Source organism: Chelonoidis abingdonii, chromosome 3 (genome assembly GCF_003597395.2).
Source record: "Chelonoidis abingdonii isolate Lonesome George chromosome 3, CheloAbing_2.0, whole genome shotgun sequence".
NCBI lineage: Eukaryota > Metazoa > Chordata > Testudines > Testudinidae > Chelonoidis > Chelonoidis abingdonii.
The window spans coordinates 193,259,128-193,283,902 of NC_133771.1; the positions used below are offsets into that span (position 1 = coordinate 193,259,128).

Below are 24,775 nucleotides of genomic sequence, written 5' to 3' on the forward strand. Positions count from 1 at the left end.
TCCATTGATTTCAGTGGGGCTAGGATTTCACCCTGAGTCTACAACTGGTTCTGTCAGCCACAGCTACTTGTATTCCTTTTAAAATGTATCTAAAACTTTATCTGAAAGCCTATTAGATTATTTCTATGAAACTTGGATTCAAATTTCAGTTTAAGGATTTTCTGATTTAAATGGTGGTATTACAAAAGTAACTATAATTTGGCACAATGTAGTCGTGATCCAAAGTGCAGCAGCTCTCAAGTTGCCTGTTCCCCAGCTCAGTGGAGGACAAGGACAGATGGATGTTCATAGCATCTGATACATTTGACACCTAACCTTACCGTTGCTCCAAACCTCTATGTATAGCTGCACAAGGACCTGTAGTCTACACTGTGTAGGGGATGCACATTGATATCTTCTCATTAGCCCCACTCTCTACCCAAAGGAATTGTACCAATTTATTTGTGTCCTAGGCCCTCAGTATGGGGGAATATTTACGTCATTCTGTATAGCAGTTTTAAACATAATGGCTATACAGTAAGTTTGATGTGTACTTCCATTACTACGCTCTCATTTTCAGGTGCTGCATCTCAGACTGTAGGAGTTAAATATATGAGAGTTATTATTTAGTCACTCTATTAATATCCATTGACTTGTAATGACTACATACATGTATACGTGCAGTCATTTCAGCATGCTATTGTCTGGAGACTTCAACTTTTGTATTTCATATAGTAAGCTTGAAACTTGCTAAATCTAAAGGTTTTGCAACTTTCCTCTGCCTTTTTTGTCTGTACAAGAACAGTGTGTGTGTAAATAAAATATATAGTTGTTACAAGTAATAGTCTAATGAACGTGACTGGGATGTGGGCAATCAAGTCTAATGGCTGGAGCCAAGGGGGTAGCCAAGCTTGGAGGTTAGAGTGGAGTCAAGGACGAGGACCACTGGACACCCAGGGGTGTAGTCAAGAGCAGAACTAAGGGTCAGAGGAAGGGACTAGAAGCTGAATGCCCAAGCCGATGGATAGGCTGGACACATGCTCAGTTTGAACACACTGACTGTTTCTGTAAGCGGTTTCCTTTTAAAAACCAGCATAAAGGGGCATGATGGAACCCAGAATTGGGGCCACAAAAAAGGAAAAATACCTACAATTTTCTGTTTGAATAACAACAGACTCAAACACATGCACACATATAATATACAAGAAATTCCACTAAAACAACATAAAGGTTGCAAAGTCAAGCACTTAAAAGCTAGGAAATACCAGAATTAAGGTTTGTGCAGCCTTAATTTGGCACCCTTTGAGTATGCATTATGATAGTCTTTACATGATCACATACTATTTTTTCCACTGGACCCTTGTCTTATTCAGTGCATAGAGTGGATGATGCTCACTTAATAGGTAGGTATTAAATATTTATTTTTATTGTCATTCATTGTATGGCCCCATGCCATATTTACTGCACATTATCCAAACTATGTACTGAATACAGATTTACTAATTTCCTCATGGGCTGTTTTATTCCACTCGTCAACATAATATCTGAGTACCTTTTATATGAGGGAAAATTACTTACAGTAACTTCTCACTTAACATCGTCCCGGTGAACGTTGTTTTGTTGTTGCATTGCTGATCAATTAGAGAACATGCTTCTTTAAAGTTGCGCAATGCTCTCTGGTAATATTGTTTCGCAGCCGCCTGCTTTGTCCACTGCTTGCAGAAAGAGCAGCCCATTGGAGCTAGCTGGTGGGGGGCTTGGAACCAGGGTGGACTGGCAGCCACCCTATCAGCTCACCTAAGTTCCCTGTGTGGCAGCCGCCCAGCAGGCTTTCAATTGCTGGACAGTTCAGCTGTCCCTCCCTCCACTGCCATGTGCTGCTCCTGCCCTCTGCCTTGGAGCTGCTCCCGGGAGCTTCCTGCTTGCTGTGCGGGGGGGGGGGAGGCAGGGAGAAGAAGGGTGCTAATGTCACAGTGTCCCCCTCCCCTGCTCCTGCACCTCATCTCCACAGAGCAGGTGGGAGACATGACAGGGCTCAGGATGGAGGGAGCTTGCTGGCAGTAGCTGCTGTCTCAACTTGCTGATCTACTTTAAAAGACAGTGTACTTAGAGTGGTGTCAATATACTTAAAGGGGCAATGTACATCTTTCTGAGTCTCTCTCTCTCTCTCTCTCTCACACACGCACGGTGTGTGTCTCTGTCTCTCACTCTCACTCACACAGAGACACACATGGTATGTGTCTGTCTGTCTCTGCCATGCTGTGTCTCCTCCTCGTTTCATTCATGCTGCCTTGTAGAGTGTGAGGCTACATTAACAACAATGTGTTAATCCATGAGGGCTCAGCTGAGTGCTAGTCCATCATTTAGCAGTGAGGCATTCCCTGAGAAATATCCCACCCTCTGACTCCACCACCTCAACCAAGCTTCAAAATCATCATTTCTGTGTACAGTATTAAATTGTTTGTTCAAAACTTTATAGTGTGTGTGTGTATGTGACGAAAAAAAATTCCCTGGAACCTAAACCCCCAAATTACATTAATTCTTATGTGGAACTTGGGTTAATTTAACATAATTTTGCTTAAAGTAGCATTTTTTAGGAACATAACTACAACGTTAAGGGAGGAGTTACTGTACCTGTAATTGTGCTTCTCTCAAGATCTTTCTGATATGATTCCCATTCATCCACCCATTTTCCTCCTTCAGAGTTTGGCATTTTGTTGTTTTGTGCTGTTTTTTCCTTCTGTAATACACCTCTACCTCGATATAATGCTGTCCTCGGGAACCAAAAAATCTTACCGCGTTATAGGTGAAACCGTGTTATATCGAACTTGCTTTGATCCACCAGAGGGCGCAGCCCCGCCCCTCCGGAACACTGCTTTACCACATTATATCTGAATTCATGTTATATCAGGTCGCATTATATTGGGGTAGTGGTGTAGTTCTTAGTCTGCAAGATAATTTTTCACTTTGGCTTGTCACTTGGGAGCTTTGGAAATGTGGGAAATGGCACAGAATAATGGAGAGCCTGGCTCATGCTCTACCTGCTACAGCTGCTCTTGGGGACCAGTCCTTTAGAGCTCTGAGAGTTCTGCCAGTCTCATATTGGGAAGTTGATATTCAAAAATTTAGAATCTTTTTGGAAACATATCTTCTGAGACACGGAATTACAGTTTAGTAATTTCCTCCTACTACTCTCTCTCTGGTTGAAGAATGCATGCAAAATGGAGTGAGAATCCATTTTCTTTAGAGCAATACATGCGTTTTTGCTATTTTTTTTATAGGTGTGCTACCCGACTGTTTGACAGATGGTTCTGATGTGTTCACTGAAATTGAACAACAAGAAATGAAAATACTCAGAGAGGTTCTTAGGTAACAAGAAATGGTCTCCTACTTAATATTTATGGTAGTAGATATACATGGATATTCTGCTGCATTTTACTTGGGTGTTTCCTTCATTTTGTAGGTGACATAAATATTCTTCAACACGTGTCAGTGTGCATCCTAATATAAGTGTACATGTGTGCAAGCTTGCAATCTTTTGTACAACCGTGTCCAGTGGGGCCATGCCTCCTTGTGCTCCCATGAGAAGGCATATAGGGCAAAGTGTCCCCAACCCTCTCTTATTTCCCACTTAACACCCCTGGCAGTGAGAGACAACCTGGACTGTATCTGACCTGCTTCTGAATTTCAGAACTTTTCTCCAGTGAAGAAACTCTTCTTCTCTTTGTTTTGTTAATTTCTTCATTTGATTTTTTGTTGTGTGTTTCCATTCCAAAAAAGAAAGAAGAAAGCAGTTAGAAAAGAAAGAAGAGAGATTTCCCCCTGGGAAACCCCCCTAGACACCTGGGTGAGGTGCTTTGTGCCTGCCACTGGCTAAGATGAAATCAAAACCCACCGGATTTAAGCCTTATCATTCCTGCTGTTAGTTTATACTCATCATAGATGAACACAGCAGATGCCTGTTTTGTCTTGGGGAAGCACACATCCCCAACAAGTGTTGACTCCTGCTTCTTTTTGTCCTGTACCCTGAAATCTTGAGAGATGAAGTTCAAACTGCACCTCTTAGAGCAATTCATGAAGGTAGCTTTAGATCCAGGAGTGGAGATATCCTTCATACAGGAACCGAAGAGATTGTCTTTGGTGAATATCTTGGCTACTGGGCACAAGATCTATGGTTCTAGCAAGGAAGGGAAAATAAAAAGGTGTCCAAACCATCAGCATTGGCACCCCCAAACTGATCACATCTAGCTTGGCACCAAAGGCCTTGTGTGGACTGTGTCGGCGTGGACTGTTTCAGCGCAACTCCAAGATAGAGAAACCCGGCTTCACCCTCTGAAGTGAAAAGGTTCCTCCATGTCAAATGCAAATGCAGCTTGGAGCAGATAACATATCTGTCCCTCAGAGAGGACTCTAGACTGGGAGAGAAGCCCTCAAAATGCTAAGCATCAATTAAGAATAGTGCCAGGACATCAGCAATGACTGAGCACTAGGGTGGTAAGTGCACTGGTATCAACTTCCACGTTGAGATCTCTGGCACTAGCCCTAGAGCTGGAACTATTCCTGGCACCAAGATATGTCTTTGACTAGCCCCCCTTGCCTCTTTTCTCAGTACTGAACCCGACACAGACATCTACCCTGGAACTACTAACATCAGAGCTGGAACTAGATGCATTGGCATTAGCATCCCTAGAGAGTTACCTCTCTTCCCTATGAAAGGGCCATTCCTTCTCCCCTTACTTGACTAGGGCACCATTGCCTGAAAGCCAAGAATGACAATACCAGCAAAGGTGCACCGAAGGCATGTAATACCAAGTTCCAGTGCGGAACTGGCAGCCAATGGGCCCTCCTTGGTCAGGCTAGTACCAATATAACCCACCACCAAAGCTCTACTGGCTGTACTGGGGCCTGTCCTCTCAGATTTTGGAATGGGGTCTCTTCCAGTGTCTTGGCAAAGAGGAGATCTCCGCCACCTTTGGCATCTCTGGCAAGAGCACCCTCACTAGAACTGGAGGGATACCCAAGAGTGGAAGAACTAGCAAGAGACACGTTCCAGCTGTCCTCCCCACCGAAGAAATCTTCCTTGTCCCGAGATGAAGCAGTCACTGTGGCCCCAACACTGGCCATCAGTGACTTCAGGGCATTTTAGAAAGTATCATTGAGGACAGTGGATACAAGGGATATCGAAACAAAGGTAATTCAGTTTGTTTGACATCCTTGGTGCCTGAAAGAATTGCTCTCCTGATCAATGAGAGAACCCAAAATATAGCAAAGTGTCTGTGGCACACCCAGGCCTTGCTTCCCTTGACTTCAGAGCAGCTGAAAAAACAGTAACAGGGTCCACCCAAAGGCTTTGAGTGATTCTACGCATATTCAACACCAGATTTGCTCATTGTCTCCATCGTTCAGGAGAAAAGCAGGTCAAACAAAGAAACTCCTAAAGACAAGGACCCCAAGAAGCTGGTATTTTCAACCTAAAGGCCTACTCCTCAGCACATCCCACCAGTTCCACATCATGATCTATCATGTGCTGTTCATGAAATACAACTTACTGATGTGGGAGAGGGTGATCCCCTTCCTATCTTGATTCCCACAAGATGGCAGGGAGGAGCTGAGACACATAATCAAAGAGGACCAAATGGTAACTGGAACTGCGCTACCAAGGACAGTTCATGAATCAGATACAGACACTCACTTGATGGCCATAGCAGTCACCATGTACTGGGCCTTCTGGTTTAGGTGTCCGGGATACCAAGAGAAGTCCAAGCCACAACTGAGAACTTACGCTTTGAAGATATGGATCTATTTAATACAAGAACAGATGAAGTGTGACAGACATTCTGTCAGAGATTCCAAGGCAACACAGATCCCTGGGTATTTATGCTCTGGGACTGTATCATGAACCTTTCTGCAACCACCCCGGAGGCAGAGAATGCTATTGTTCTGTCACAGTCACCAGCCCAAGTATTCACCTAGAAAGCAACACTGATATTTGTGGAGTTGCCTGTTTTCCTCCTCCACATCGCACCAGCCTGCCTTCCAGAGACAGCAGGTTTGATGAAATGGTCAAAAGCCATACCAAGACCACTCCAGAGCTTATACTTGAAAACTACCTCACTGCTTATCATCAGGCATGGCTGGACGTTACAGCTGATAAATGGATTTTGGACATTATTACTCACAGCTGCATCATTCAGTTGACTTCCTCACTCTCTACCTGCCTCCCTTCCCTATCCCTTTTCCAGAGCCCTTCTCATGAAAGCCTTTTAGAAACAGAAGTGACTTTGTTGCTAGAGCTGGTTGAAATTCAGAATTTATGGTTTACAGGAAATTTTGACATTTTGAAATTTGGTTTCAGTCTAAATAGGACCGGAACCAAATTTTGTAAAAATTTCTCATAAACCAGGGAGTTTGAAATTTTTCATTTTGGAAACACGGAAAGGTGGTGTTTGCAAAAGGAAGTTTGCTCTCTGATCCACAGCAGCTGCTCAGTGAAATTAACATTCATGCTGGACTGTCATTCATTCATGACTCTGTCACCATCCAGAACATTTGTTACAGTTGCATCTGAAACAGGATAGCCCATTTGAACCACCTGCAAATTCAAGGGACCTTCCCTTGAAAGATAGGAAACTATATATAAACATTTTAGAGTTCATCAAACTGGCATGCATGGTATTCATCCTGATCCTGCAAACCTTTGTGCAGATACCGACAGACAATATGTCCACTATCCACCAAATTAGCAAGCAAAGGGGAGCATGCTCTTCTGCCCTGTGCAAAGAAGCCATTGTTTTATGAAACTGTCACTCCTGTCAGGGCATAACCCCAATGGCTCTACATATTCCAGGAGGCAGCAATGACCTGGCTGCCTTCCTAAACAGACAGTCCATCACCAGTCACAGGTGGTCACTACTGAAATCCATTGTTGACTTGATACTTTGCTAATGGGGCACTCTGCTAATAGGCCTGTTGGCTACCCAGAACAATTCCAAGTGTCTGAACTTCTGTTCCAGAGGAAGCATGACCCTTGGATCTTCACCAGACCCCTGCTTCTACAGTGGAACCAAATTCTCCTTCACACTTTCCCACTGTTCCCTAGGATGATTGCCAAAGCAAGATGAGATGAGGTGAAACTCATTTTCATAGCCGGCTTCTGGTGAAGGCAGTTCTGACTGAGAGACCGCCTAAGGATGTCTGTATGACCAGAACACCTGATCTACTGTCAGAATTAGGGACAGCTATTCCACCCAGACCCTAAAATGTTGCAACTGACATTCTGAATGTTTGCTGACTGAGTGCCATGGAAAAGGACTGCTCTTCATTTGTTTGGAAGATCTTGGCTCAGGAGCAGGAAACTGTCTACAAGGTGCATCCTCTTCTAAGTTGAATACATTCTCTATGTGGATGGCCCAATTTGGCCTGATACCAAAGAGTCTGGATTACTTGTTTCATTGAAAGCATTCTGGATTTTCTTTCAGTTCGATCAGGTCCATCTGGTGGCAATTTCAGCATATCGTCCACTGATACAGTTGCTGTCAATCTTAATCTCATTTGATGGTATCCAAGGTCTTTTAAGGACTTTATGCATATTTATTCACCATTCAAGGTCCTGCTCCAGCATGGGACCTCAGTGTTGCTTTTCTTAGGTTTATGGAGCCTGCCTTTGAGCCCCTCTCAGAGTGCTTCATCCATCATCTTATCTTCAAAATGGTATTCCTGGTCACCCTCAGTGCAACAAAAAGGGTCAGCAGCCTCCAAGTGCTCGTGGTAGAACCCCCATGTACTTTCTTTCACAGAAAGATAGTGTTCCTGAGATTTCATACAGAACTCCTCCATTTGTATCAATCAACTTGTATGTACTTTTTTTCCAAGAGCACATACTGTGTAATGGGAGAAGAAGCTCTGTACCTTGGACAATTCCAGGACTCTTTGATACTATACTGATAGGACCAAATCTTCAGAATGCCACCATGTCTGTTTGCGGCTATAACTGGCCAGTCCAAAAGTCAAGTCATTTCTTCCCAAGTACTTTCAAAGTGGATAATGCATTATATCTCAGTGTGCTACCAACTGACTGATAGAATCATAGAACCACAATGGGAGAAGGGACCGCAAGGGTCATCTGATTTAATCCCCTGTGAAGATGCAGGATTTGTTGTGTCTAAACCATCTGAGACAGACGGCTCCTTTTGAAAACCTCCATGAAGAAGCTTCCACAACCTTCCAAGGCAGTTTGTTCTGTTGTCCTACTAAGAAGTTTGTTCCATTGTCCAGTTAAGAAGTTTTACCTGAGATTTAATTTAAATCTGCTATATTTTCTCTCTCTTTTTATGGCAGCCTTTCAAGTATTTGAAGACTGCTGTCAAGTTCCCTCTTAATTTCCTCTTTTCCAAACTAAATGTACCCAGTTCCTTCAGCCTTTGCTCACATGACTTACATTCTGACCTTTTGATCATCTTTGTCACTTTTGGATCCTTTCCGGTTTCTCTACATCCTTTCTATACAGCAGTGATCAAAATTGGACACAATACTCCAGCTGAGACCTAATGAGTGCTGAGTAGAGCGGTATTATCACCTGCAGAATCATAGAACCCGAGGTTTAGAAGATATATCTTTCCTGCCAACTATTAAAGGTCTTTCCGCCAGAGATAAAGTGGCATCCACAGGCTTCCATAACATAAAAATATCCAAAATCTTTATAGCTGCTTGTGATGGGGTATACAGGCCCCACCTTGGGGATGAAGGAGTAAAGGCAGCACTCTTGGCAGTGGAAGCCACGCTCCCTCGCTCCTGCTGGGCATGCTCCAACTGCTGCTGCAGTATAAAAGGGAGCAGCCCAGCTCAGTCAGGGCTGACTGCCGAGGAGGAAGGATGCACCTTGCCAGCTCCAGCTGAGGGGCAGCAGGAATCCTGGACCACAGGAGCCAGAGGTGCCGAGCCTCAGACTGACACCCAAGTGTCGGTGGATGCCCCAGGGAGGTTGCAGTTGCTGGGAGCAGTGCAGCCTGTGGAAACCAGAGACACTGACACCCAGACCACAGATGACAGGAATCATGATAGAAAGTAGCCAGAGGCGGTGGGGACTAGCCATTGTCTCCACAGCAGTCGATGTGTTTCAGTCAGACCCCGCCACTGACTCAGTGGTGAACTCACTTGCTATGATCAGGGCCGTGAGCTTGGACATGGTGGAGTCAGATGGACCCACGTCCCCCTATCCCCTGTCACCCCACCCTTGGGTGGCAGTTCCCCCATCTGAGGACAAGATGCCTGCATTTGTCGGCCAGCTGCCAGAGGTGGGATGATAGACTGTTTGCCGTCTGATCTTCCTAGACCGATTATTGCTCTTTCCAGACTGCAGGCCAGGGCCCCCACCCAAGCCATATTGACTCAGGCCACTAGGCCACGCAGCCCTGAGGCCAAGGGCAGCCACGTTGACTCTGGCTGCTACATCACACAGCCCTGAGCTTAAGGGCAGCCATATTGACTCTGGCCTCTAGACCTCACAGCCCTGAGTCTAGGGGGAGCCATATTACCTCTGGCCACTAGGCCACGCAGCCAAGAGGCTAAAGGCAGCCATGGTGAAATGACACATGGGGCACGAGTGCCCATTTCCCCACTCCAAGGGGTGACAGGGTATACAGGCCACGTGAAACTGCTACATGGAGCAGTTTGATCGCGTTTGTCAAGCATTACGCACTGAGTTTGGCTGCCAGAGCAGATGCAAAGTTTAGGAGAACTGAACTTCCATCTCTATTCAACTGATGCTTCTGGCTCTTCTGCCCACCTCCTGAGGAGGATACTGCTTGCCAGTCATCTACAGTGGAATCCACACTGATACATACTCAATGAAATAACAGTTATTTACCTACAATAATTTTGGTTCTTCAAGATGTTTTACTCAGTATGGATCCCACAACCTGCCCTCCTTTCCTGTTTTTGAAGTCCTTTGCTATGATGGGCTTTGAGTTGCAAGGGAACTGAGGCAGGGCTGGGACCATGCTGCCATCCAGGAGCTTGAGGGGAGGCACAAGACACATGTGCAGCCCTTCGACATTGCTGTGCAAAAGATTTCAAGTTCAGGTGCATGTGCATGTACAGAAGGATCCACACTCACTACTCTCAAAAAACCACAGTTACTGAAGAGTAAGTAACTGTTCTTTCTTGTTAAAGGTCTAATCATGAGAGGATGTAAATACTAGTTGCTTATGGGGAAAAAAACCCACAGATGTTTCTAGAGGCTAAGGGTTGAATCCTCAGCTCTGGCTAATCTACTTTAGCAGTACCAAATGGTGTGCCACTTTAATATTCCTCCCTCTTCCCATCCCATTCCATCCCAGCCTCCTGAGCCAGGTGTCTTTAGCTTGCACTAGCTAGTAAGGCATCTTCCATCATTAAGGGATTGCTAGAATATAGGAGCACTCTTGCTATGCCCTCTTCTTCTGGGCACTCCCGTAACAGTTAACTCCCTTAACTCCCAATGGTTGGGACAATTCTCGGCTGCCTTGTTAGAGCGGCATTATGGCTCCTTTGCATCAACAGAATACCGTGCTCCTCTCTGTGATCATGTTTGGATGGGATACTGATCCCTTAGATGATTTGAGTTCTGTTTTTGCACCATGCTTTCCTCTTTCCCACAACTTATTGTAGCTCCTGTGCAGGGGCTTTTGCAGAGCTCCAGCTCAGTTGAGTTGGCATGAGAGAGCGGGTATGGCTCCTCCAGATCACGCCCCCTCCAAAAAAAAAAAAAAAAAAAGTGGCAAGCAACTGGGTCAACAAAAACCAGCACAACTAGTCTGAGGCTGTATTACTATATGATATTTCCCCTCTGTGTTGTGGAAACTCCCTACCTTCTGCCCTTCAGAGAGTGGTGAAGGGCATTCATGATCATAAAAGAGAGCAGGTAGTGCCCATAACCAGATGGAGGCAAGAGGCAATGTATATTTTTTGAGAGGTGCCCTGTCTTTTGTGTGGCTCTCAGGTTATCTGTGACTAAAAGGAGTGGAACCCCCATCTTCTTGCTTGGGTAATATGCTGGGGGAATCTATCACCCAAACGAGGAATTCCCAGGAAACTCTCCTATGCAGATTAGTTCTGCACAGAGGAGAATGAGGCCTATAGTTTCTCAGAATGTCTGTCTGTCTGTCATAGCTCTCTATTTCTATTGAGGGTACCCTTTTAATCAGGGGTCGGCAACTTTTGGCATGTGGCCCATCAGGGTAATCCGTTGGTGGGCCACGAGACATTTTGTTTATGTTGACTGGCCACAGGCACGGCCCCCCTGCAGCTCCCAGTGGCCGTGGTTCACCGTTCCCAGCCAATAGGAGCTGCGAGGGGCCATGCCTGCGGACGGTCAATGTGAACAAAATGTCTCATGGCCCGCCAGTGGATTACTCTAATGGGCTGCATGCTGAAGGTTGCCAACTCCTGCTTTTAATTGAAGTCATCAAAGATTTTGGAGGCTTTGGTGGTTTATCACTGTTATCCTTAGATTGTTCCTGGAGTGTTTAAGCAGTGCTAAATCAATATGAATCACTTTTATATGCAGGACTCTTGCATATTTACTCAATTTTTTTGTATTACAGGAAGTCTAAGGAAGAGTATGAAATGGAGCAAGAAAGGAAAAGGTCTAAAGAGGTGAGTGCATTTTTTACATACACATAAAATCAGTTGTGATGATTAAGTAATAAGCTCCTCAATATTTTTGTCCTCGATAGCAACTTTCAGTCATGGAAAAGTCTCCTTGTTGCCATTATAAATTAAACTGTCTTTGCTTTTGAAGTTTCTATGTCTCTTCCTTTTATTTGAGTGCATTCTCATGACATTATTAACATCAGTGATATGCGTGATGGTCTTAACATCATGGGGGAGGCAGCCCAATGACGTCTCCCTTCCGTGTTAAAGAAGAAGTGCAAATAAAGCATGTGTTTCTATCAAATGGCCAACTGAGAGATGTGGTGTTTGGAGAAAACGAACAAATAACTCACCCTGTCTACCCACCACAGGAAGAGGAGAGGGGCACTGGTGATGCCATTTTTTATTCTCAGTTGCAGTTATTCAGTTTGAAAAATGGTTTTGATGTCCATTATGTAATATTTATGTTGTAATAGTGACCAGAGATTCTAATCAGAATCAGGGCCCAATTGTGCAAGATGCTGTACAAACACAGACAAAAACAGTCACTGTTCTGAAGTGTTTACAATCTAACTGTGTGCCAAAATGTTTATAACTATGGTTCTTTGATACTTTATTTCAGTACAGGTAAGCTTTAGCAGTTGTATTGTACTCATCTTACTGTCTAGTAGGTGTGTGCATGACCAGAGTTGCTGTACTTAGCTTGGCACAAAAAACAGTTACTTGCCTTTCGTAACTGTTGTTCTTTGGGATGTGTTGCTTATATCCTTTCCATTCTAGATATGTGCGCGCCCATGTGCATAGTTGTCGGAATTTTTTGTCTTAGCAGTATCTGCTCCACACTCATGCGCTGGTATATGAGGCACCACTGGCCCTATGCCCTCTCAGTTCCTTCTTGCTGGCAACTCCGACAGAGGGGTGGAAGGGTGGGTAAAGGAATGGACATGAACAACACCTCTCAAAGAGCAACAGTTACTAAAGGTAGGTAACCGTTTTTTCTTTTTTGAGTGCTTGCTCATGTTGATTCCATTTTAGGTGACTCACAAGCAGTATCCCTGGAGGTGGGCTCTGAGTTTATGGTCATGCGGTTTGCAACACTGCTCTACCGAAGCCAGCATCGTCCCGGACTTGCTGGGTGATCGCATAATGGGACATGAATGTATGGATGGATGACCAAGTAGCATCCCTGCAGATGTCCAGAATCGGCACCTGGACTAGGAAGGCTGCTGACAAGCTTGCGCTCTGGTTGAAACAGCTGCTACAGTCACCAGTGGTGGCACTTTCGCCTGTTCATAACACAAATGGATGCAAGTGGTGATGAAATTCTCTGGGCAGATACAGGAAGGCCCTTCATTCTGTCTGCTGCCATGTTGAATAGCTGTGTCGACTTACGGAATGGCTTAGTCCTTTTGAGGTAAAAGGCTAGTGCTGTCTTGATGTCCAGAGAATGTAATCTCCACTCCTCATATGACTTACGAGGTTTTGGAAAGAAAACCAGGAAGTATATATCCTGGTTGGTATGAAACTGCGAAACTACATTGGGCAGGAAATCTGGGTGTGGCCGCAGCTGAACCTTGTCTTTGTAGAACACCGTGTAGGGCAACTCTGAGGTAGGTGCTCTAATCCCAGAGACCCTATGGGCTGATGTTATTGCCACCAAGAATGAGGCCTTCCAAGAGAGCAGAAGAAGGGAACAAGCAGTTGAAATTGGGGTTCCATGAGCCTTGACAGCACAAGGTTCAAGTCTCAAGGAGGGATGAGTCGTGGACCTGCGGGTATAGCCGCCTTCAGACCTTTTAGAAACCGGACCATGATGTCATGAGCAAAGACTGTCCTGCCGAAACGGAGGGTGGAAGACCGAAATGGCTGCCAAGTGTACCTTGATCTACGAAAAAGACAAGCCCTGGAGCTTGAGATGCAGAAGGTAATCTAGGATCAACTGCAGTGAAGACCGTGTTTCAAGGCCCAACATGTAAACCATTTCCATTTGGCCAGGTAGGTTGCCCTGGTGGAGGGCTTCCTGCTGCCCAACAGAACCATTTGGACATGGGCCGAGCACTCCTGTTCCTCTGCATTCAGCCATGCAGCAACCAAGCTGTCAGGTGCAGAAGCCTGGTGCGGTTCTGGGATAGCAGCTTCAGCCAGAGTGGCAGCTGCCAAAAAGTTCAGTCGCTTGGCATCCTTATTCTTAGGCATGTCCCTTTGGTTGATACAATGAGCGACCCAGGGGGCGGGTGGGTATACAGGTACTCATTCCCCTTTGCAGGCGTATAATACTTTTCTGCCCATTTGGAAGTGGGTGGAATGGATGAGGGGGTTTGTCATAGCACTTTAGCAATCTTGAGAACTCCTTGATGGACTGGCAGTGCAACCCATGCTGCGAGAGCAGCCAATAGCACGTCAAAGGGAATGTCCAATTGCTCTGCCAGCTCCTCGACTTCCAGGTTTAGGATGGAAGCCATCTTTCTGAGGAGAGCTTGGTGCTGCTTAGTTATCGGGAAGGCTAGCATGGGAAGGGCTTGCCACCACCTCATTCGGTGACGAAGACAATGAAGGCATTGTGGGGGGGAGGAAACAGGGCACTTTCCCCTTCTGGGGATGGCAACTTAGGCATCCACACCTGCTCTCTTAACCCTGTGCTGGAGTCTGCACTGTGCTCTGAGCACGGCACTGGCATGAGGTGGCTTATCCGCAGCAGCCTGGGAGGAGTGGTGAGAGTATGGCCCTGATATCATTGATATGCCCCAAGAGTTTCATTGGGCTAGCACTGGCATAGTGAAGGGCACAGAGTCAGATTGGAAGGCTCTAGTGCTGGGCGAAGTGCAGCCTCCATGAGGAGGGCCTTTAGTCGAATATCCCACTCTTTCTGAGTCCTGGAATTAATGTTTTTACAAATTCTGCACTTCTCATTTATGTGTGACTCTCCCAAGCACTTCAAGCAGCTGCTGTGGGTGTCACACACATTGGCCTGTTTCATGATGAACACAGTTTGAAGTCTGGTGAACGGGGTATGCCCTGCCCCGGGGCACAGTCCCTGCTGGGTCTCTAACTAACTAAACTAACACCTAACATTTAATGACTAATTAGCTGACAACTATATGTAACAAAGAAGACCGTCAACAGTCTGTAAGAACTGCTATCACACTTGCAAAGCAAGATGAAGGCACTCTATCCAGCTGTCACCAGCAGTAAGAAAGAACTGAGAGGGCGTAGGGCCGGTGGCACCTCATATACCAGTGCATGAGTGCAGAACTCCAGAGGGCGCCACAGCCAGCTCTACAGATACCGCTAAAGACAAAAAATTCCAGCAACTGTGCCCTTGGGTGCACACGCATCTAAAATGGAATCAACATCAGCAAGCACTTGAACTAGCAGTTTGTGCTCAGGAGGGTCCCCAGAATAACATTGATCTGATTAGAGAGAATGCATACATCTTTTCAGGACAGAAACTTTGTCCCCTATGACCTGAAAATTTGGTAAAGCTTCCCATTCAGCATGTGCCCCTCCGTGTGCTTCCCACAGCGAGTCCACCCAGTCAGGGTCCTGGGGAAGCCAGAGGGTCCTGCACCCCCACCTTGCAGTCAGACATGACTCTCAGCCAGCCAGTAAAACAGAGGTTTATTTAGATGACAGGAACACAGTCCAAAACAGGTCTTGCCAGTACAGACAGCAAGACCCCCCTTAGGTCCATTTGGGGCCTCAGGGAGGCCACAGCCCTGCTGGGAGGCCCGAGCCTCCTCAGAGCTCCCCTCCATTTTCCAACCAGCTTCCAAAAACTACCAACCCCCCTCCAACCCCTCCTCTCTGGGCTGTCGCTCTTTCCTGGGCCAGGAGGTCACTTGATCTCTCTGTCTCCAACACCTTTAGCATCCCCTTGCAGGGGGGAAGGGCCTGGCCATTAGTTGCTAGGCGACAGAGGGTTGGCCAGAGCTGAAGCCCCCCCACAGTATTCAGAGGGAACATTAAAACCAGTCCCACTTCGTCACAACTGGACACAAACGTGGACTGGCTAAACTATGAGCTATTAGCCAGTTGAAATGTGACAAAGTTCTTCACCAAGTAAGCAGATCCTAGATATCTGGGAACAAAGGCTTTGGCACAGAGATGGCTGAATTTGCTTTTTATGCTTTCTCTCTTCTAATGCGATGAAGAGTGAACTCAGTAAACTGGAAAAGGGGAAATGTGGTTATTTTCATCACCCCACACTGGCAAAGGAAACCGATTCACATACATACCAAGTGGAAGTGTCATAGAAGTCCCCAGTCTGTCTGTTCAGCAGAGAGGATCTTCTATTGCAGGCCTTGCTCCTGCATTCCAATCCAGAGTAACTGAATGTGACAGTTGGCTGTTGAATGGCAAGTCCTGAACAAGATCCTTCCAAAGTATGAGACTTTCCTAATCTCTTGCAAGCCTTCCACTGTTTTGGCTTCCACAAAAGGGGGACAAAATTCTGTTCCTGTTGTCACTATTAGTAAGATCAACCCTCAGAAACCAATCATCCAAATTCTGCTGGATTTCTTACTAGATGGCCTTGATTTTGACATAAAACTTCACACATACTTGCAATTTACATCTTAGTTCTAAGAACAATCTCAAATGCAGACTCATCCAAGTCTCTGGTAGATCGTTCAGGGATGTGAGGGTTCCAATACATCTGTCTAAACCAAGTCATCATCATTATTTGTATAACAATAGTACCTAGAGGCCCTACAGAGATTGAGGGTCCATTGTGCTCGGTACAGTACAAACAGTTGAGCCTCCAAAGGACTTAAAATCTAACTATACAAGACAGACAACATATAAACAAATCTTGAAAAGTATACAACTTGTTTGTTTTTGTTTACTGTTTTCCCCAAACTATTTTCCAGCTCCTGCCCTCTACAGGTGCCCCAACCATTCTGTTTCCCACTGTTGACCCAGAGTATTCTACCCTCCTGCTGCACACCCCACAAAAAGTCCCCTTCCCTAGTTAAAATGAGCGAGAACATGCTGCCATCACAATGCATTTTCCACCTCCCCAGCCTGGAACCTGTTTGCAGTGCTTGGACATCCCATCCATTCAAACTTATGGCATCTAATTTCCTTTATTGCCTCTTCCTAAAGACGTGCTTCCTGTTCACAGTCACACTGGTGAGCAGAGTTACAAATCCTCTGCTGTTAGAAGACACATACCATACCGCGTATTTCATGAACGTGTATTCTTTGTACTCTAGAGTAATTTGTTACATAATAATTTCTCTTTCCTATATCACAGGAGATCATTCTTCCTAGAGTCCAAAGAAAAAGCATCTCACATGTTAGATTTGAAAAGAGCTACTTAAATTTACCTTAGTGCAACTGATCATTTCGGGAAATCATCCTTATCTGTTTTTGCGCCTAAATGTGTGGCCTAAAAGCATCTAAATCCTTCATATTTTGCTGAATTAAGTGCTACATCATCAAACAGTATGCAGCTGCAGATGAACTGGACCCAGGAGGAATAGGAATCCACTCAATACATTCCTTTGCTGCTGCCTGGACAGAAAGGACAACAGCCATATCTAAGTAAATCCGAAACTGGACACCCGATTGTCCATCAATACCTTTATAAAACATGACAGGATTGGCCTTCCATTCCTAGTAGCAGTAGCATTTGTCAGGAAAGTGTTCCACCCAGTGGTCCCAAAAGATTAAAGCTGCTAATTTTAGGAAAGGGAGAACCTTCTTTCTTATCCCTTCATTCCAACTATCTTTCCTTATAGCTAGCTACATACCAGATATCTGAGAACTGAGGTTGACATCAGGAGCCAGAATGGAAAATTTGTTACCTGAAGATTTTTCTTTTGGGGCTCCATTTCTACCTCAGTCTGCCCCACTTGAGATATGCTCTTCAGGTATCAGTACAGCAGTCTTTTTCCAGATCCATATATATACAGTATGATTCCAGTTATTTGAACTTACCTTTTTTCAAAAATCTAGTTACAGAATCCACAGTGTTTTGCCCATGTAGGTTTATGTTTATTACCTGCCAGTCACTTCTCAATTAATTAATCAACAACTTTGTATTTGTTTAGTGGTTCTGAATGATTATTTGCAGTTACTGTGACCTAATCCTATTTCAGCAGCAGCTTGGCAGGACAATTTTGAAAAGAAAAAGTGCTCACAATAGCTTTTCTATTTAACTGAACACTGGTTATCTGAAAGTTTTGGATACCCTCTAGGCCGTTGGGATAAATGGGAGTGTGCTGTATATAGTTTCATAGTTGAAGAAAGCATTTCTGTTTAGAGTTATCTACCAAAAAGAATTTAGTGTTTCTGTACAGCTTTTCTGGCCTGATGATGGTGTGGATGGGGTAAGCCTTGCAGTTCTGTGGACAAATCTGAACTGCCTCTAGCAGATGTGATGTGTAGGAGGGGCATATGAGGTGAAATGTCCCCCCAGATTGGCTTGGTGAAGGGAGAAGGGATTTTGTCCTTCTTCTTCTGTGTCTGCCTTCTGTCATGCTTGGTCCTTGTCCCTGGAACCTGGGCCCAGACAGGGAGCAGAGGGGGTGGGGCCAGCTGCCACTCATGCCAGCCACTATGGGTTGCTGCTCTGTGCAGCACAGCTGCTGCCTGAGAAAGAGTCTGGCAATGGCGGGCCATGTGCCCTCCCCCTTTCCCTCACCTCTACCCCCGCCCAGGCCCGGCTGCAGAGACAGGGGCCGAGCAAGCCAGAGTTTCCTCTTCTCCCTGGCATGTTTCTGGTTCGCTTGGCCCATTTCCAGCAGCTGGCCCAAGTTGGGGGGGTGGCCTGCTGCCACTGCCAGGCTCTTTCTCAGGAGCTGCTGTGCTGCACAGATCAGTGACCTGGAGCAGTTACGTTGAGCCATGTGAAAAGCAGCTCCCTCCCACTCCCTGCCCAGGCCCAGCTGCCAAGGACAGCAGTCAAACAAGTTGGGGAAGGGGGTGGCACAGCAGGAGAAGGACAGAGTCTCCCTCCCCACACAGATAACTCTGGTGGGGCAGAGAGTGAGCGATGGCCTCAGCCTGGGCACAGGGTGGGGGGAGGGGTTGCTGGGCACAGGAGATGGTTGGTCACAGCCCCCCGCCTTTAGATTGTGCCCCTCAGTATGGAGGATTTGCAACGACTAAGAGTGTGAGAGGCAAGCCCAAATGTCTCAGAATGGAGGAGAGATTTTTCCCCAAAAGGATATCATTGGGTAACAGATTTTCCTTTCCATTAACTAAAGTTCTGCTATTGTGGTATCTGCTATTGTGGTATCTTTTCTACAGACACACAGACATGCCCCTGTCTCCTGATTCAGGTTCGTATTTCTCTAATATATTAATGGTAGAACAGCAGAAGTCTGCCCACATAGTCACACATGAAGTATGGCATCAAATCTCTTTATATGGCATGGAGGCAAACACCAACCTACCTGAAATTCTAAATTTCAGTGGTTCTGGGTTAGGAGGAATGTCTTGAATTAAACTCAAGTCTTTTACTTTATGGTAGTGAGTCAGTAGGCGACTTCCTGTTAGTAGTGAGTAAAGCGTTTTCTCTTTTTTACCTCCATAGTATAGCACGTGGGCGCGACAGCATTAATAATTCATCAAAAAGTTAATAACCATCTCTGACAATCCAACAGTTCATATTTTATTCTTGTTTGATATTTTTAATGCCTAAGATACATTATTAGAAAATGTAACAAACTCTCTTGTTTTTAATTCTAAGACACATGATAAATTGAAGTCATCAGATGTTACATACGACTGTCCCGGATATTCAAGAGCAGCAAAAGATAAGGAATCCACTGAAGATATTGAGAGAGTTGATGATTTTGAAGACATTGCAAAATTATCATTAGGTAATGTTACTTGAAAGTATTTTATGTATTACATTATAATTAGCCTGCTCATCTCTACTCATTATAGAGAAATAGGAGTCTTAATTTTTCAGCTAAGAAGTTTGTCTTTCACATACTTGGAAAAAAAAGAAATAAAATGAAAAAGAGAGGTTATAAAACAAATTTATAATTTGTATAATTAATATAATAATTTAATTAACCAGTTACCTCTACTAGGTTTCTTACTGTACTTCTGTGCTCCTTGGCTAATGAACAGACTAGAAAATTATTATAATTTTATGAGTTGTCTTAGCCAAAATAGCTTTTAAAGTATATAAGAAATTGCAGAAAGCAAAAGATTAGATGTTCACAATGTTAAAAATTGACCTCAGTGTAGAATGTTACAATTTTGAAGAGATAATAAATCAGTTGAGTTAATTCAGAGTCATATCACAATCTTGTTACAAAGGCAAACTTTTAGCCTAATTCTGTGCTAGTCTTGGTGGGTGACTTTGCTATCAACATGGAACTATGGATCCTTAGAAATAGATTCTTATTTTCAATCAAGTTTATATGCCAGTGGAATTATGGAACTGCCCATGTCTGTTCATCCAAACAATTCTGCAGTAGAATTTAGAAATTTAAATAAGTTACCTAATTGTCAATGAATGTTAATTCAGTTCAAAATTACCTTGTCCAGGTAATATTCATACCCTAGCTTTGCCACTTACACCACACAAAATTCTCACATTAAAACCAAAACATAATATGGAGATTCTAATTTCACTGGGATTTCACCAGTGATGGTGGGCTCTTATACCACTTTAACCAAAGGTTCAAATAGTGATAAATTCTCTAGTTTACAAGCCAATTCAAAGCTGCTGCTCCTTTGTCTAAGAAGTTGTCAGTTGTCTTGACCACATCTGTGTGACTTCTAGGGGTTTCTCACAGTAACTTTTGCTATTGGGAAGCAAAATTACCTATTACAAGTAGTAGTAGGCTTAGTTGGGCAGGAACCCCTACAACGTGTTGAGTTACCATCCAGTATCCTTGCTGTCAGTGTATTTCAAGGTGTTTGAGCATTTGATCCTCCAACAAATCACTCCGTATTTGGACGATGTCTTGAAAGTTGAGCAGGCAGGGGTTAGAAAAGGATGCAACACCTGTGATCAAATCCACCACCACCTTTATCGAAAATGGTTTTCTACAAAATCTAAAGATGGAAGCAGTCTTCCTGGATTTGACTGCTGCCAATGATACAGTTTGGCACAGAGGCCCTTTGTTTAAACTCTCTCAAGTTGCCCTGCATTGGGTGGTTCAAGTAGTAGAGCTCTTTCTCCAAACAGGCAGTTTAGAGTACACATGGGCAACTGCTGTAGTTTCTGGAATTGTCAGATCAACAGTCTTTCTCGAGGCTTAGTTCTTTCACTGATACTGTTCAACCTGTACTTCAACAACGTGCCAACTAACGCTCGTGCAAGTTTATCTATCCAGCTAAAATTGACACGGTTTTGAATGAAGTTATGAAGCTCATGGCAGATTATTGTAGTTGATGGTGCCTGCAACTGAGCATTTCTGAGACTGTTTCTAGTGTATTCTGTCTGCACAATGCAAATGCAAGCCAGAAGTTAAACGTTTTCCTCAATGGCCAACACCTGCATGTGATGAGGTGCCTGCCCCCACAGTAGGCTCTAAGGGGTTAATAGAGCCCTTGGGAGGCTGCGCAGGAGGCGGCCAATCAGAGAGGGACTGCGAGGAGCAGCCAATCAGGACTGGGCTGCAGAGCAGAGCAGCTTCAGTTACTCCCTGGACCTTGAGGTAGGAGAACTGGCTGTCTTGCAGGCTGAAAGCAGCAAGCACCCCGGACAGAGCAGTGCTGCAGGCAGAAACCCAGGGAACCAAAGGCAGCTTCTCACGGGCTGCAGGGATCTGCAGGCTGAGGCCTGGAGGCAAGGGCAAAGAGGGTGCCGGGGCTATGGGGAACTGACCCAAGGAGATCTACTAAGGAGTCAGAGGGGATGCAGCAAGTGGTGGCCATCTACAGTAGTGGGTGGGACTCAGAGTAGTGGATGGGCCCAGGTCCCCCAGCCCCTCGCTACTGAGAAGTTGCCAGACACTGGGCTGTAGTTGCCACTGAGGGAAGTGGCTGCACAGCTGATTGCAGATCCCCCGGAACTGAGGACCGTGGAGTGTGGCACAGGGAGATGGCTGTGTCATGAAGAGGATGCCACAGTCCTGGGAGCAAAGTGATGGTGGTGAGATGCCACCAGAAAAGGGTACACTGGTTAGCAGAGTTGATCCCTAGGACATCCAGCAGGAAGCGCTGCAGTGGTCATTCACATCCTGTCACACTGTGTCATAATCCAAGTCCATTTTACCTTGGTGTGACATTAACATGCTGCAACCACTTGAGGAAGACAGCAGCAAAAGTCAGCACTTGGAACAACCTGCTCAGAAAATTGGCCAGTTGAACCTGGGTTGCTAGCATCTGGACACTTAGATCATTAGCCCTTGCCCTCTGCTATTCAACAGCGGAGTACTGAACTCCTGTCTGGTGTCACTCTTCTAACACGAGACTGGTTGATGTAGAGCTTAACAAAGCTATTCGTATTGTTACTGGGACTTTATGGGCAACTCCCTTGCCATGGCTACCGATACTTAGCAACATAGTACCACCCCATAGTTGCCGTGAAAACACCTCTGTCATGCTGCTGGCTAAGATCTGTGAGAATAGCGACGTGCCATTGTATACAGACCTCTTTGACCTATCACCAGCTCACCTGTCTTTTAGATGCCCTTTATGGTCATTTATGCCACCAAAGGACATGATGGTGGAATCTGCTTAGCACAATGAGTGGTCAGCGATGACAGTCATTAATCACTCTCTCATCACTGACCCAACCATCTGTCTACCAGGTTTTGATCTGCCAAGGCACCTGTGGTCATCTCTGAACTGGTTTCAAACAGGACAGGGCAACTATGTGGCCAATCTCTTTAAATGGGATTTTTCTAATGACCTGCAACGCGGCTGTGGTCAGCTTCAGACTGTCATATATCATTGTTGAGTGCCTGCTATTTATTTCAATGGCAGGCTGCTGGCTCTCCACTTGGGTGATTATGATGCCATTAAATGGCTGGATACATTGCGCATATGCCAATAATGCTTAGTTTAAGTGTAATTAGTTTCTCCCGCCTCAGTGTTCTTAATTACTTATTGATTTAGCATACCTTTTAGATAACTAAGACTAAACTTGTTAGTGAAACACAAATACGCATCATACATTTTAGTCATTCAGAGGATTTTAACTTAGGTTTGTACTTTCTGAGAAGCATTTAGCTAAACATAACCAAGTCACCACTTAGGAAAACAATATATGTATAAAAGTTATTTTTCTACTTATCAATTGGTCTGGCATGAAGGTGGGTTCTCCAGCTCAGCATCACAGTTGCAGTGACTGGTTTCTCAAGATTGATGGAGTGCATTCAGGTTATTCACTCAACTTTTTATGTCAGCAGTATTCTTACTCTCTTTCCAGATTTCTCAACAATCTTCTTAGACAGAACTCTCAAAGACAGAATTAATAGGGTGTTAGCGACAAGACTTTCGTTGTTGCCAAGCTGGGGGTGCTCTTGCTGGTCAGTCCAGTTCAGTGTCTCTCATCCAAGTGTTTCTGCTTCATGAAGCAATGTGTTGAACAACTCAGGGCATTTTATACATTTTTCTGCTGAATGCATGGCCTTGTTCCTCTTCTTGATATAGCTGATGTGGGCCAATGAGAAAGTGACCCAAGCTTCTGGTGAAGATTTGAAATGTCCAGCCAGGATACAAGTTCTGTCCCTAACCATCGTCCATTGAGAAAACAAGGCATCTCCTTTATGACTACTTGCAATTTTGTCTGGGAAACTCCAGTATCTTTATACAAAACATCTTCTGTTCTACCAATTTGTGAGATATACATGGGACCATATGTTGATCATCTGCTCTCTTGGTGCCAGTCATTGATCTACTTCCACAAGTTACTTTTCTTGGCCCTTTGTGGAGGTGTCATTTGGCCAACTTTGCACAACTCCAGGCTCTTTCATCCGCATTTTTAGCTGTCTGCAGGAATGTCCATTTTGACCTTAGAACAGAGGCTTTATGTAAAGTCTCTTCACATTGTTCAATGATTCTGTCTTGTTTAGTAGTTAATCATGCAGCAGTATAAAGTTATTTGACTCATTTGCTTGGTCAGTCACCAGTTAGAGATAACATTTAATGAAATAGTACAAAACAGTTGTACACACCTCTTTACCAGTACTTGATTATCGCCTACACTTCAGTTATGCAGTTAATATGATTGCTTCATGTACAAACTCTCTCTATGAAACTGCCAAACATACATTTGACCATACTTCATTATCTTATATAGTTCATTTTGTTCACTTAAAAAATTTATACTTCACATTGGCTTTTCAAGATGCCATTTAAATGTATCAGCTTTTTAAATTCAAAACAAACACCTGGCAATACTACCTAGTTAAAGAGTAGTTATATTATTGCTCACATTTCTATTTAAAACAGGCAGCATGGTCTGAACTATTTTTCAGTACTTTCTGGCCTAGGCAAATGACGGGTTCTTTTATAGAATTTTACCTTGTGATACAATATCAAATAGTATAGCTTGATCTATTAGATTTCTATAATGTATAGGGATAAAGCATATAAAATAGATGAAAAGTTACTTTATAATTTAGCAAAAGCTTGTAGTTACTCGAGGCTGTAGTTACACTACAGCTCCTCTGAGTGAAACACAAAATGGCGTCTTCTGTTTAACATGTTTTAAAGGCTTCATCCTAAATTATGCCAAGATTCTGGCCTCTGTGTGTGTATTTATATAACATGTTTGTTATTAATAAACTCTATATTTTCACTAAAGAATCAGTTTTTATAAAACTGCATTGATTCTGTCTCTCTGGTGTTACCAGATTTGCCTGTTACTTTGGGATATGCTCATTTATTAGAGTTGCTCTTCTGTGTGGGGGGAAGGGGAGAGGTTCTGTATTTCTACCAATGTACTGCTTGTGTCACGTGTGTTTTCATGTGGAGCTCTACTTCTCCTTTCTGCCAGTCTCTTCCCAATGGAGCTATCCTGCAGGACTTAAGTTACACACACACACACAGTCTGAGCAGACCGTGTCAAGCAGCACCTTCAAGCTACCTCCCTTATATGACCTTGGGCTCCAGAGGTTGGGCCAAGCAGCACTTTCAAGCTACCACCCTCATATGTCACAGGTTCAGCATGTCCCTATCCCCACTTCCACGTCACAATTGTACTGGTAGTAACCCACTTGATGAGCAAACTCCACAGTGTTTTTGG

General features: G+C 44.5%; 1 protein-coding gene across 2 annotated transcripts in view; it reads left to right on the forward strand.

Annotated features, from left to right (window-relative positions):
- CFAP36 (cilia and flagella associated protein 36) overlaps window positions 1–24,775 on the forward strand; it is a 144,950-nt gene that overhangs the window by 72,675 nt on the left and 47,500 nt on the right. For both annotated transcript variants that reach the window (XM_075064423.1, XM_075064424.1), the window contains exons 5-7: window positions 3,261–3,348; window positions 11,562–11,613; window positions 19,307–19,439. In XM_075064423.1, the coding sequence (XP_074920524.1) occupies window positions 3,261–3,348; window positions 11,562–11,613; window positions 19,307–19,439 (273 nt within the window). The remainder of the gene's footprint in view (window positions 1–3,260; window positions 3,349–11,561; window positions 11,614–19,306; window positions 19,440–24,775) is intronic.